Source organism: Epinephelus moara, chromosome 3 (genome assembly GCF_006386435.1).
Source record: "Epinephelus moara isolate mb chromosome 3, YSFRI_EMoa_1.0, whole genome shotgun sequence".
NCBI classification, from domain to species: domain Eukaryota; kingdom Metazoa; phylum Chordata; class Actinopteri; order Perciformes; family Serranidae; genus Epinephelus; species Epinephelus moara.
In genome coordinates this window covers 32,837,076-32,850,532 of record NC_065508.1, presented here as the reverse complement: position 1 = coordinate 32,850,532, position 13,457 = coordinate 32,837,076, and the positions used below count along the sequence as shown (strand labels likewise).

The window sequence follows — 13,457 nt, the reverse complement described above, 5'->3', positions numbered from 1 at the left end:
CCCCCCCCCCCCAAAAAAAACCAAAAGGGATAAAAGAAAGCCACACAGACTGATCTGCTGTATGGTGAGACCAATGGAAGGGAATAGTGAGTAAGACAGTCCTCTGAGAACTCATATTTATGACAAACTACTTCTTTAAATATGTTCACCCATGTGTTTTACTGAGCATACAATGCTGCTGAATTTTCCTATCTCCTACAAGTCGGTGCCTACTGTACAGCAGAGCTCTTTGAATGGGTCATTACATTAAACTATCTCTCATAATATGCATCCCACAGCCCCGTACTGTACGCCCCGGGGCTGCCGACACAGAGAGGGAGGTCTAATGGTCTGCGGTATTAGTGGGTTAATTGCCATGTCCTGGTCTCCACTGGATTGTGAGTAGGGCGTTTTAGTTTAATTGTGAACCATCCTGTCCTGTAAACCCCCCACACCAAGCAGCCTAGTGCATGGTGGGAGTATTAAGTGATGGAGATGGTCTTCATGATGCACTTGAGGCAGCTGACCCTCCTTGGACAGCTATGTTGGTAGTAGAGTGCCACCTAATGGCACCATAATGAAACTAACCGTCTCTTGAGGACGATAGAGCAATGGATTATAACCAAAATCCAGGCTCCATAACAACACAGTATAAGTTATTTTATAGCTTTTGCAAACAGAAATTTTACTTTCCACTATGGTTCCTGACCCCCAGTTGATTTTTTTGTTTTCCTTAGCTCTACATTAGAATTTGTTGGTTGTTCATTTTAATAATTATCAGCGGATCTTACCCAGCTGTAAGTAGAGTAAAGAGATATCCGTATTTGATTGGCTGTCGCATTAATGTAATGTAAAAAAAAAAGAAAAAAAAAGGTGTTATTGTTTTACTTAATGGAACTGAATCACATGCAGCCTTCATTAAAATGTTATTATAATGAATAACTTGATAGTAATTGACAATAAATTAAATTTGAATCTCAAACAAAACAACACCATGAAGCAATCAATGTTTCATTTTATTTTTATTTTTCTATTTTTACCTTAAGTTATCATTACTTGTATCTATATATGTTTTAAGAGTAAAAACAAAATCACATTTTTTTCTGTTTGGATTTTTAAGTCAATTTTTTTTATTCATATATCTGATTACAGTGTTACACAGCTCTGTTGACACATTTCTTTATTCTAAAAGCTCTTCACTTATTGTACTTATATTTTTTTGTTTTTTGTGTCACACTTGCTTTGGCAGTGTAAACACATGTTTCTCATGCCAATGAAGCTTCTTTGTATTTGAATTTAAATCATTCTGTCTGCGATTAACATGTGAACAAAGAGAAGGAGCTGACACATATCCACACACCCCATCCTCAGTTGTGGTCCCTTTCCTCAACCTTGACTGACTGCACAGGAAATTTACATTTTAATGGCTCAAACTGCTCGCTACCCCCTGCATCAGAGTGAAAGCTCAGCTGAAACTGCGGGTGACTGCTCCCAAATGACCCACTGAGACAAACCAGCTCCCACCTAAACACAGGCACAAAAACAAAAACCTTGACATGGTCATAAAACCTTCTGGCTGCACTTCATATGATCGGATTTTATTAGATTTATGTGGGATATAAATGTCTGAAACACCTGATTCTTCTGCTGCAACTGTACCCTCTCTTACACACACAAAACTAGTGAGCACGCTAAATGCAACCATCCCCAGTCAGCTGAGTAAATCCCAATGGATCCCCCAACAGGATAGCTAGAGTCTTGATTTGTGTAAAGGTCAACTTGTTTGTGTTTTTGTAATGCAGAGATGTCTGTCTTAGTCTGTTTAGTTTGACATCTGCAGCCAAAAGAGTGTGTAGAAGTCTTCATGACCTGTCCTGGGTAGAAAACCATTCTCAGAGATTGGAACTTCAGGAGCTGGTTTCTGTTTGCATGATTAAGGCCGCTTCTTTTTGCCTGCTAAAGTGGATCTACAGTAAGTAAACTATGAGCCTTGACAACTTGGTGTACTTAACATTGTCAAATTCTCCTACATTTGAAAGAAGATAGTTTGAGGCTGCCTTTTTTTCTTGTAGGACCCTGTTCTCAATGATCTGTAATTCAGCCTAAGATACCTTCAATACAGTCTAAACATAGTCCTGCCACACCAGACATTTCTATATCTCCCTCCTATTTCCATGTAGAATTTAACTTTCTATATTTTATCTTTGTGTGTGATGTTTGGTGTGACATTAAACAAAAATAAGGCAGAGATTAATTGTATACAGTTTATAATATAATGCACAAATACTCAGTTGAATGAGAACTACAGTATGAGCATAACAAAGGCTTGAAAAAAGAAACATTTGCTATGACTTTAAAGGAGATGTATGCAACATTCAGAGCACATTCATACATCCAAGTCTGAGTCGGGATTGCCTGCACATAGTTCTCAAAGTGCAGGTGGCTGAGTCAGCAGCTAACAATGCTAACAGCATGAACATGGCTAACTATTGCAACAATACTAACAGAGTGCCTGTGTCAGGGGAGAGAGGCGGGACTTGAGGGTGTGTTACCGTATGAGTGCAGTGCAGAGGGGGTGAAAATTAGCTAGCCAATGGGATACACATACAGGTCATTGGAAAACTCGCACTAGCTCCAAAAGTCTCTAAAAAGTGCTCATTTGCATATTGGTGACAAGAATGTGCATTGATGGTAGTATTAAAACTTTGATAAATTAGATTCAATAGAAAAACCCTAAACAAAACATTTGGATGGTATGAGAGCTAATATAGCACCACTTGTCTTGTGCTTCCAATTCAGCAAGAGCTCCAACATAACCATAGAAACTCACTACAACTGAACATCAGGCGACGTAGCATGGGGTCTTCATCACGCTAGTTCTCTGAAGTCAGTTTGGTGTGTCTGGACCTTAACATGCGCACCCAGCTGGAATGGCTACCACAGCAGACCATGGAGAAGCTCGGATTACAACACACGGAGGTAGCGTGATTTCATTCTCTGCTCAATATGTCATTACTCCACTATATTTTTACACAACAATAATGCTCTAAATGTTGTATACAGAACCTTTAACTTGGGTAGACTTGTCTGAGATAAGGCTTGTTGTATTGTTTCTTGTACATTTTTAACCATGAACAACTCTCATATCAATTAATTACTCATTAATGAGTCAATGACAGTACTTTAAACAACAATTTATTTTATTATTAATCAGAGGATTATAGATATTTGAAGGTGATTTGGTTTCCTGGGTGTGGTTGCACCAGCTGCGATGCTGAAAGAAAGATTTGTTAGAGTATAAAGGATATGCACAAAGGATATAAGGGTCTATCTACAAATTTAACACAAGCAGATGCACCACGACAATGTGACCCAAAGTAAAACCTGTCTGTTACACGATGATCGATCATGCACACTGTGTAATTTTAACTGTTGAGAAGTTGCAATGCAGGAATCACACTGATGTTGCATTCCACAACCTGCACTGGTAAGTTAGCCAAATCATGTGATCGCTTTATGTTATCACTGGGTTTTATCTCAGGGTCTGTTAATGCTGAGGTGCAACTACAGTTTGGAACATACACAAATGAACAAATTGCTACTCATCTTTTGAGGCAGACTTTACAATGTCATATGAGAATAAAGTTATACATAGCTGATGGGTCCCCAAATGATGGTGGAACCACACATCAGTTCATAGGAAAATATCAGGCATCATTTGTTTTTGTTCCTAGAAGATAAACTATATGATGGGAAAACACAGTGTGAAGGATGTCAAGCCTACAAATACAAAATAATAGTTAAATGAAAGATTCAGTTTTACAAACATTTTCACGTGTGATTTCTCAGGTTATAGTCAGTCGTGAGGCACTCATATTGGACAGGCAGTTTATTTACAAATAGCAGACTCATCCACATAAAGAAAAGAAAGTCATGATGGTAAATATCCAAAGAATATTGGGTGTTCGGGAATTTGTATCCAACAGATCTTAACAACCAAAATCGTTTCCCTCAGTCTGTCATTGCTACTGGATAAGGTCATCAAAAAGTACTCAAAAAACATACAATCACCAACGGTCATCACCATTTTACTTTATAAAAATATCACCATGGTGATCCACAGATTCACAGATTTGACCGTGGACAGGAGGACATATTTACAGGAATCCACACAAAGGGATAAATGGAAAGAAATCATGTGGGAACAAAAAGGTTGGAGGAAAAAGATGAGCAGTGCAGAGAGGGTCCCAAAAGGCAAAGCTTGAGCAATTCTTGCTTTAAGGTCTCTAAATGGACACCTCTTATTCTTTTTCATTTTTCCTGTAAAGACCAGACAAATAAACCAGTTAAAAGGGAATCTTAATAATAGGGAACAATTTGAAATGCAGAAATACATATTTAACACAGAGTGAAATTACGTTTGCAATATTGAAACAAATAAGTTCTTTATCTTCGATTGTATTTTTCTGATTTGACATACTGTAAAACTTCAATTAAAAGCCTAGTCCCAGTTAAACATCCAGTCCCTTTTACTAGCCTGGTGTAGCTACACATTTTGACAAATAAAGGCCTGTTTCAATTAGATGCCTGGTCTAGTAGCCAAGCAGTTCATTTTTTTCATGAAAGTTCTTTGGATGTATAAAACCAGATTCTTGGCTACCTCAAATTATGTGTCCATTCCTCTATTACCCTGTGAGTTATTCATATTCCTTGAGACCGTAAGGGTCCTCAGATCAAAGGAATCCATAATTCTCGAGTGCCGTAACTCTATCTCTCTGATGCACTTTCTGATGGAGTTAAATCAAATGAATGATTCAAGTTATTTTTGTACTGTTTAAAAAAAACAATTTGATTGTATTTCCTAAACTTTGCTGAGCAACAGCTTTGTATGAAAGGAATTAAAGGCCTGTCCCAAGTAGACACCTCCAAAATATAGGCCTGTTGATTTCAGTCATTTGAACAAATAATAGCCCTGGCTATTACTTGAAGTTTTACAGCAAATGGACCTGTGTGAGTTAAGATAGAAACATGGTGCTGACATAGTGATAATCTACTATTAAAGAAATACTTTTTATCCATATTGTCTTGCACATTTTTATAATCCTAAAACAAGAAGACATACACAAACAATTTGATATGACCATAACAAAAACGGAAATAGTAACATCATGAGAAGAGTTATTATTAGATGTGTTACAGTTTACAACTATGAATTGCCATTATCATTTTTAATCCATGCATACCAACTGAAAGCCTAACAAGATGAACATCAGGATCTATCTGATAGTATTCTGTCAATTCTTCTTCACAATTATTTGTTATCCTTTCTATATCTAGTAATGTGTTAGTAACTTAAGTTATTTCATCAATCTTTTCTTAAATGTTCAGTGTGTAGGATTTAGTGGCATCTGGCGGTGAGCGTGTGGACTGAAACTTCTCCCATTTGCCAAGCATGTAGGAGAACCATGGCGGCCGACGTGAACACACGAATGGTCCTATCTAGAGTCTGTGTTTGAGTTGTATGATCTGGGCAACGACATGGCAGACTCTGTAGGAGAGGACGATTTCAGGTAAGAAACTAGTTATGAGTATAAAATAGCATTTCTGCCAATAAGTGCCCATAAATCCTACACACTGGATCTTTGAGAAACAAGCAAATAACAAAATAATGAGTGATATACCCTAAAGTAAAGTGCTGCTAACAAATACTAGAAAGACACTAATGACAAAATATGATCAGTATACATGTGATGTAGCTGTTACAATCAGACATGTTGTTATTGTACCATGGTAGCACATTATAAACTTTATGGAAATGTTAGAACGACAAGGGATTAAAGGGGAAATAAGGGTGAGTTCAAGTTCAAGTAAAAAAAAAAAAAGAAGAACAAAAACAAAAATGGCAAATACTTTTTCCATTGTTTTAGGTGTAAACAAACATTTCTTGTATCTCAAGAGGCCAACTGTCTACAAAGCGTCAACTGAAGTGCTGCACTGAAACCAGATCAGAATGTGTGGCAGGTTGGGAGATGTAGTCCGAACTATATGGTGGTTGGATGGCAGTGTGTTCTCAGCATCAGAATGAGATCTCACCTTATAATTCTTCAGCAGTATGGCCGAAGTGGACAGACTGACAGGATTTAGTATCTAGAATGAGACTGCCAGTGCTGAAGGAGCAGGGAAAAGATGAGAGGACGCTCAAGTCACAACTGAGACCAGCACATGAAAAGAATACTGAATGAGAGATAACTTTCTAAGATCACATAGAAACCTATGTCTATATGATGCTTGGCTCTACATACATTTATTTGTGATTAATCAGTAAGTTAAAACAATTAGCAGGTACAAACAGTAAAAGTAAAACTACTGAAGAGCTTTTTCAAAGTAAAATTACTGAGACTGACCCATCCTATCTGACAAAGTGCTTTGATCAAGGGCCCCTTTGCTAGATGTGTAGAAGCTATTCATTTCAAATGAATCTATAGCTATGAATTATTATTAATACTGTTTTTGTGGGCCTCTTTTAAATAAAATCACAGTTATTGGTGCAAAGCAGCTTAGACCAGCAAATGTGCATTTACACAGCTGGTGTGAACACAGTGATACATTTATATGACTGGGGTAAGAGATGACATACCACGATGTAAATGATGCATTGCAAGTCCAACACATCACTCCCACTCCTCCAAGTGGATGAAATGTGTGAATCCAAGATGCAAAATGACCTCTGACCACAGAGTGAAGTGGAGAAAGTTGTCCTTTCTTTACATTTCACATAAGCAACATCATCAACTGAGACCACTGTCTCTTACTGATGATGGGTATGGTGATGAAAGATGAGGTGGAGCGTGCCCTCTGCTGGTGAAACATGAGATGACGACAGCATGACAGCCAGATGGGAGAGGATCAGGACAGCACACTGGTGTTCTGTGAATCCACGTCTTGCATGCTCATGACATCTGTACTTACTCCGCTCTCATATATAGGGTTGTCGAAAGCTGACTCTTCCGTCATGTTGTCATATGGTGGCGAGGATGTTGGCATTCTGATGGTCTTCCCTTGGAGTCTGAGCAGAGAGTGGGGGAACAGGGAACATCCTGTAACACCTCATTTGATAGCAAATGAAATAAATACAGCCTCAAGTCGCTACTTACTTTGCAAAGTAGACATAAATCCCGAGGACAACCACAAGGATGATTGCAGTTGGAATAAATACTGCAAGGGCAATGTTGGTTCCCTCCATGCTATAATCCATATTAACAACTAGAAGGGGAAAGACACACAAAACGGGTGTTATTTCTGTGAAATATGCCAAAAAAAATAAAATAATATATTGATACTACAATGTTTCGAAACATGACTCACCATCTAGCCTGCGTTCATTCACATATTGAGTTGAGGATGCTACAAGGACACAGTTGCAGTTAGTCAGCATACACAAAGCACAGTGCATATATTACTTGCATACAAAACAAGTACAAAGTCCTTGCATTCACAAACAGCAACACAATCAATGGCACAAACAGTAATATGGTTTAGATTGCAGTGTTTTTCAAATGTGACAACCGTAAAAACAAAAAGTTTGATTCACTCTGTGGGAACAGTTTACCTCTGCAGGCAGGAGGAGTGCTATTCCACTGTGACGGGTGTCCAGGGATACAGTAGATGGTGGCATCACCCTGCAGCTCGTAGCCTGAGCGGCAGGAGAAGGTCAGCCTCTCTCCTGCTTGGTAGAAGGCCTTTTCAGAGCTCTGAATGCTGGTGGAGGCAGCACCAGGGTTCCTGCATGGCTCGTACTTTTCAGCTGAGATACAGGACGACATCTTACGTCACAATAACATTCTTACGCATCTTTTTCAAAAGTAGAGCACAAACACTCACATGAACACATATAAAGGCAACAGTCACATTAACAAAGACATGAAAGGCAAGATGGACCTTTTATCTTGTACTTGGAAGTAAGAATTAGTTAGTTCTAAGTATATGTGGATTAGTTGCAGTTTGTCACCAAAGAAACAAAAGCAGCACAAAATTAGCAGAACAGCAACATTTGTGCCCATGCAAATGAGTGTTTCTGACTCGAGTGACTTACGGACACACTTGGGCAGCCTCTCATTCCACTTGGGTGTGGCTGAATCTCGGTTGTAGCAGGTGAGGATGCTGCTGCCAGACAGGATGTAGCCTTTATTGCAGAGAAACTGCACCGTCGATCCAACAGTGAAACGGGCACCTGCGATCACCTTGTGACTGTGCTCCACATTTCCAGGATCCTGACATGTCAAAACTGGTGCATCACAAAAACAAATGACGATGATGATTATTTGTTATCATTGGTGGTGGGAGTAGTAGAATAATAACAAATGTGTGAGCCACAGAACAGCTCCAAATTGTTCAAAATTCAGCAGCTAGACTTTTAACCAAAACAAAGCGATTCTCACACATCAGACCAATTTTGGCTTCACAGTTTTGGCTTCCAGTCTCTTTTGGAACCCATTAAAAGTGCTTTTTATCACACACAAGGCTCTGAAGGATCTGGCTCCCGAGTATATAATTGAGCTCCTGACATCGTACCATCCCAATAGGCCCCTCAGTCTGCTGGTCTGGGTCTACTGGCTGACTTTATTCCTGTTTTTAAATCTCATTTCAAAACTTACATTTACAGGGAGGCTCTTCCTAACAGCTGATGGACTAAACAATTATTTGTATTATGTGTTTGATTATTATTGATGTTATTATTATTAATACTGTTATTATGTTTAACTAAATTGTATTTGTATTATTTTCTTTTTTTCCCCCTTCTCACTGAGTTCTTTTTGTGTGTACATGTATTTACACATGTATGAATCTATTTGTGTATGTATGCATATGCTTCGTTAATATTGCTTTTATTTAGTATTTTCTTCCCCTTTGAAAAACACTTGGTGCTTTAGGCTTGAAAAGTGCTCTACAAATAAAAATTATTCTTATCATATATTTTGAACAAAGCAAAAATAATTTAAAAAAGTGCTTTTTTTAAGGACAAATGACAAACTATGAACAAATACAACACAAGATAAATAACTATTAACAATATAGCAAAGGATTTTAGTGTCTTTGCACTCCTATAACACTGTTGGGCCCATTTTAAAAGGATCAAAATTGATGCAGAAGAACTGATACTGTTTTTTTTAATATTCCACACATTCTTTTTCCTAGTCAAGACCTGGAGCCTACATTACCCACAATGCAACACAACCACTGAGTTTGGTAAGAGATTCATGCATGCTATTATAGCAGCTAATATAACCTTGCTTGAGATGAGAAGCAGGCTACAGAGCTACACACACACACACACACACACACACACACACACACAAACAAACAAACACACACAGTCTTTTTTTTTTTTTTTTTTTAAATCCCAAACATGTAGTCTTCAGACTCAAACCAACACTGGCAAATGATAAGATTTCATGCAGCTCCCTCTGGAGCCACAAAAGGCTTCATACAACCTTTATGCAGTACTCCTCAAGACCTGTTATTGACTTTAGGGTGTAAAATCGTTCCCCTTTAAGTTCACAAATCACAGTTACAACCAACTGCTACTAAGGAGGGTCATGGTCAGCATGCCAGTTAGTAGTGTTACACAGCAAAAAAGAGGCCTGCTTCAGCAAAAAAAGACACTACATATTATACGGGCTTGAAAATTCATGAATGATTATTCTGGTCCTTATTACCATGTAATCCAGTGATACTCAGTTTATGGGCCATGGGCCAAATCTGCAGCCATTTTCTAATTCACATTAAAAATAAACGGCGGTACGGTGGTGCAGTGGTTAATATTTTCGCCTCACAGCAAGAGGAGAGGACCCCCTAAAACCCTCTACAATGCCCAGGCTAAGCCCCAAATGTCCTCAAATCCCAGAAATGCCCCTGCATACACCTGACCTGTGAGGAGCTGCTGACTGGATTTGCCGCTCGACAAAGATGAGTGAGGACAGCAAATGCCAAAAGGTTTAGCACAGGCATTTCATATTATATATATACTGATAAATACGATTAATGTTTATTTTCTGAATGGATCCAGGCCTCCTGCCATTTCGCAAAAGTGGGCCCCAGGCAAAACAAGTTGGGTATCCCTGATCTTATCTATAAAAAGTGCAACTGTGGGCTGTCTTTAGACTCACCTGATACATTCACCTAGTGAGTGCTGTGTAATTCTGACTAAACAGCAATTCTGAAAGCTAGTGACCATCAAAGTCTAAATGACTTCATAACATGGGTTAAACCCACAAACAGAATGAGAGTAAATATGGCTGGTAAGGTATTACTCTCATTCACTCTGTAAGTCTGAACAAATAAAAAAGGAACTTGGTATTGTGTGCATCCTCTCACCTTCCTGACATCTTGGAACATCGCCGCTCCAAGTGAGATCCCACTGGCACATAAGGATCTCAGAGCCTACCAGCTCAAATCCAGGGTAGCACTGATAAGTGACGACTGTACCGTGGATGAGGTCAGGGTGGGATGTGCTCTTCCAGCCGTTGGTGATCTCTGGCAGCTCAGAGCAGGTGTCGTTCCTCGGCACCTCTGTTGGCGTTGGAGCAGTTGTGTTGGTAGGAGAGAGGAAAGACAGAATGGGAAATGGAACACAATAGTACTGGGAATACAGAAATACTTAAATAATTTAAATAATAAATGCATTTTCTTGTGTAATGTGCATTCTTTATATGGGATTGTAAAGGGACACATAATGAGGTTCCTCAAGGAAATTCTAGCATTTGATATATAACAACCTCCTCTGCAGGGAATGAATACATATAAATTGTCAGTTCTGTGTGCACTAAACAGCAGCAGTTTGGGAAGACAATGTAAATAGAGGCTTGTGATGTTTGCTGGGAGGAACACAGCATGTGGTTTGGCACCAGTCAATCTGCACCTCCCTAACTGCAGCATACAGGGCCAAGAACACAAAGCATTGGGCAAAACCAGCTGATGTTGAAGTGTACCCTATTATTTTGTTTCTGTTTGTTGTTATCTCATCCTGTGCACCTGGGATAAGCCAGGAGACAGACAGAGTCACATCGAGAGGAAGAAAGAGGCAAAGAGACAGAGGAACAAATAGACCTTTTTGTGCAATTGGTAACCTGCTGGGTTAAACATACAAGTAACATTTTACATTCCATGCTTAGCACTATCTTTTTGGTTTCTTGTGTGTCTTGCAATGGTAATTTTACCCTAAAAGCATAAGATACATTAAGCAATGGGCTGCAGTTAACCAGAGAGGAAAATTAAAGGGTTACTTTGGTGTTTTTCACTGTGAACCCTATTTTCCCATGTTTTTGTGTCTAAGTGACTAATAAGAACAACAATTTCAGAAAGTGGTCCAGTATTGAGCGAGACCACTGCAGCCTGCAGCCACTAAACAGGTTTCAATGTAATCCCTAAAGGCAACTGAGTACTGTCAAATTTCGTCCACTAACAGTGCTTCTTTTTGCCACTGACAGGCTCAGATTGTTATTCTAAGTGTCTGACAACATTATGAAAAGAATCACTACAGAGATAGACCTCTTTGTTAAAGACTAAGATCCTTTTTGTTCAACTAGAAACAGCCCCAAAATCGCTGTCTCCAAACACACCAGACTCAATTTAAATAAAGAGTCATTTTATCATCGTAAAACACACTTCATTCAAAGTTGACAGAAGCAAAGTAAGACTTACAACAGCCATCTTGGTTCACCTCTTCACTGTTCCTCTCTGGTCTGGTTAAAATAATCACTTAATTAACTCAGTAAGATGTGAAAATAAACTGCCTTTAAACACTCTTAAATTACTGTTTATTTAAATGCCGTCTGGTGGAATTTACGATGGTGATTTTGGGGCTGTTTCCGGTTAAACCAAAAGGACTTTACTCTTTAACAAAAAGGTCTATTTCTGTAGTAATCCTTTCCATAAGTTGTCAGACGCTAATAATAAAAATTTGAGCCTGTCAGTGATAAAAACAAACACTTTTAATGGCTGTAAATTGTTGGTGCTCAATTGCCCACAGGGAATACATTGCACTCAGTTTCACTGCCTCTGGCTGCATCGTCTTGCTCAGTACTGGACCAGTTTGAAAAACTGTTGTTCCCATAAGTCATTTAGACACAAAAACTTAGGAAAATAGGGTCCAGGCTGGAAAACACTTAAGTTACCCTTTAATTTTTTTCAATAAATCAATAAATTCATTCATAGCTAAACAAAAAAAAAATCAAACCAGTCTTACCAAAGAAGTGGACCACAAAGCCATTGTTGTAGCCATAGATGTTAGTGGCAGGATCGGACTGAAATTGAATGGTGACATCAGCCATGGAGGTATAGAGCTTGAAGTGTGGCCGTGTGCCACTGTATTGGCCCAGGATGTTTGCTGTCAGGTCATCTCCATCATAGAAGGTCAGCAGGTCATTCTTACCAACATGGAGACTAGAACATAAGTAAAAACTGGTTACATTTCTTCTTAATTATATGAATGAAGGTTTTCATTGAAAGCACAGCAATACAGAATGCTCTATGTCTGTGGTCAAGTGATGTATTTGCTGTGTATTTTGCTCAGAGCATCAACAGTAAAGTGACTGGTATATTTCCTGGCTGATGAAAGCAAAAGCTGATGGCATAAGGCAATGTCAGCAGTACTTGAAACATATTAATTCTGTTTATATTGGATGGATCTGATGTGAAGTAAACACTAAATAATTCATGATGTATGTGTCCTCGCCCCACACATTGATCTCATGAATATGTACAAAGGTGTATATGTGCAGCACATGAGCATGATATAATATCATCCTTTAGATCACTAGACCTATACAAAAAAATCTGCAACACATGAAAAATAATGACAACTAAGGGCTCCCTAATAAATACCCAATAAATAATCTAAATGTTAGCTATAATGCTCATATAAAATTGAATATGAGGCAGCTAAGCCACAGTTAGACAGAATGTCTGCTGTCATTTATTAACTAAAGAATGCATTAACCTTTTCCATTTCTAGATTCATATGTCCTTACCCCTTTACAGAACATCAGTAAAGCTTGACATTTATTCACACACTGGGGATGGAGAAAAATGAAAAAAAAAACCCCACACGATTTGCCGCATAAGTTGTATTTCCCTGCTGACACAATAAGCAGTGGAAACTAGCTGCAATTTATGTGCCTACAGGCAGGTGTCAAACTAGCAGTGCAGATTGGCTGTATGATTATTTGTGTTATGTTACTTAAAGTAATAACAGAAAAATGCCTTCTTCATACATGTCACAGGTAGGAGCCATGCTTTGTCGCTTTGAATCGACAGTCCCCTGCATAAGCTCTCCACCACTATTTGCTGTACGTGATCGAGCAACTGATCAAACCATTTTCAGGCAGCCAGTGCTTTCCCGAAATGGCAACAAATAACAATCCTCCCAGCTTTTCTACATTCCTGTATGCAATTTGCATTAATGCAAATTGCAAGTTGCA

The 13,457-nt window shown here is 38.7% G+C and overlaps 1 protein-coding gene across 3 annotated transcripts in view; it reads right to left on the bottom strand.

Moving 5' to 3' along the window:
* Positions 1-3,148: 3,148 nt before the first annotated feature.
* Positions 3,149-13,457, bottom strand: part of LOC126388280 (seizure protein 6 homolog) — a 116,945-nt gene continuing 106,636 nt past the window's right edge. The window contains exons 10-18 of one of the 3 annotated variants that reach the window (XM_050041307.1): positions 12,224-12,420; positions 10,354-10,548; positions 8,072-8,263; positions 7,589-7,783; positions 7,345-7,383; positions 7,134-7,242; positions 6,949-7,045; positions 6,073-6,146; positions 3,149-4,299 (exon numbers count right to left, since the gene is read on the bottom strand). In XM_050041307.1, the coding sequence (XP_049897264.1) occupies positions 6,120-6,146; positions 6,949-7,045; positions 7,134-7,242; positions 7,345-7,383; positions 7,589-7,783; positions 8,072-8,263; positions 10,354-10,548; positions 12,224-12,420 (1,051 nt within the window). In that variant the 3' untranslated portion in view covers positions 3,149-4,299; positions 6,073-6,119. Of the gene's footprint in view, positions 4,300-6,072; positions 7,046-7,133; positions 7,243-7,344; positions 7,384-7,588; positions 7,784-8,071; positions 8,264-10,353; positions 10,549-12,223; positions 12,421-13,457 lie in introns of those variants that run through there. The other 2 variants (XM_050041308.1, XM_050041306.1) reach the window with 2 other exon arrangements.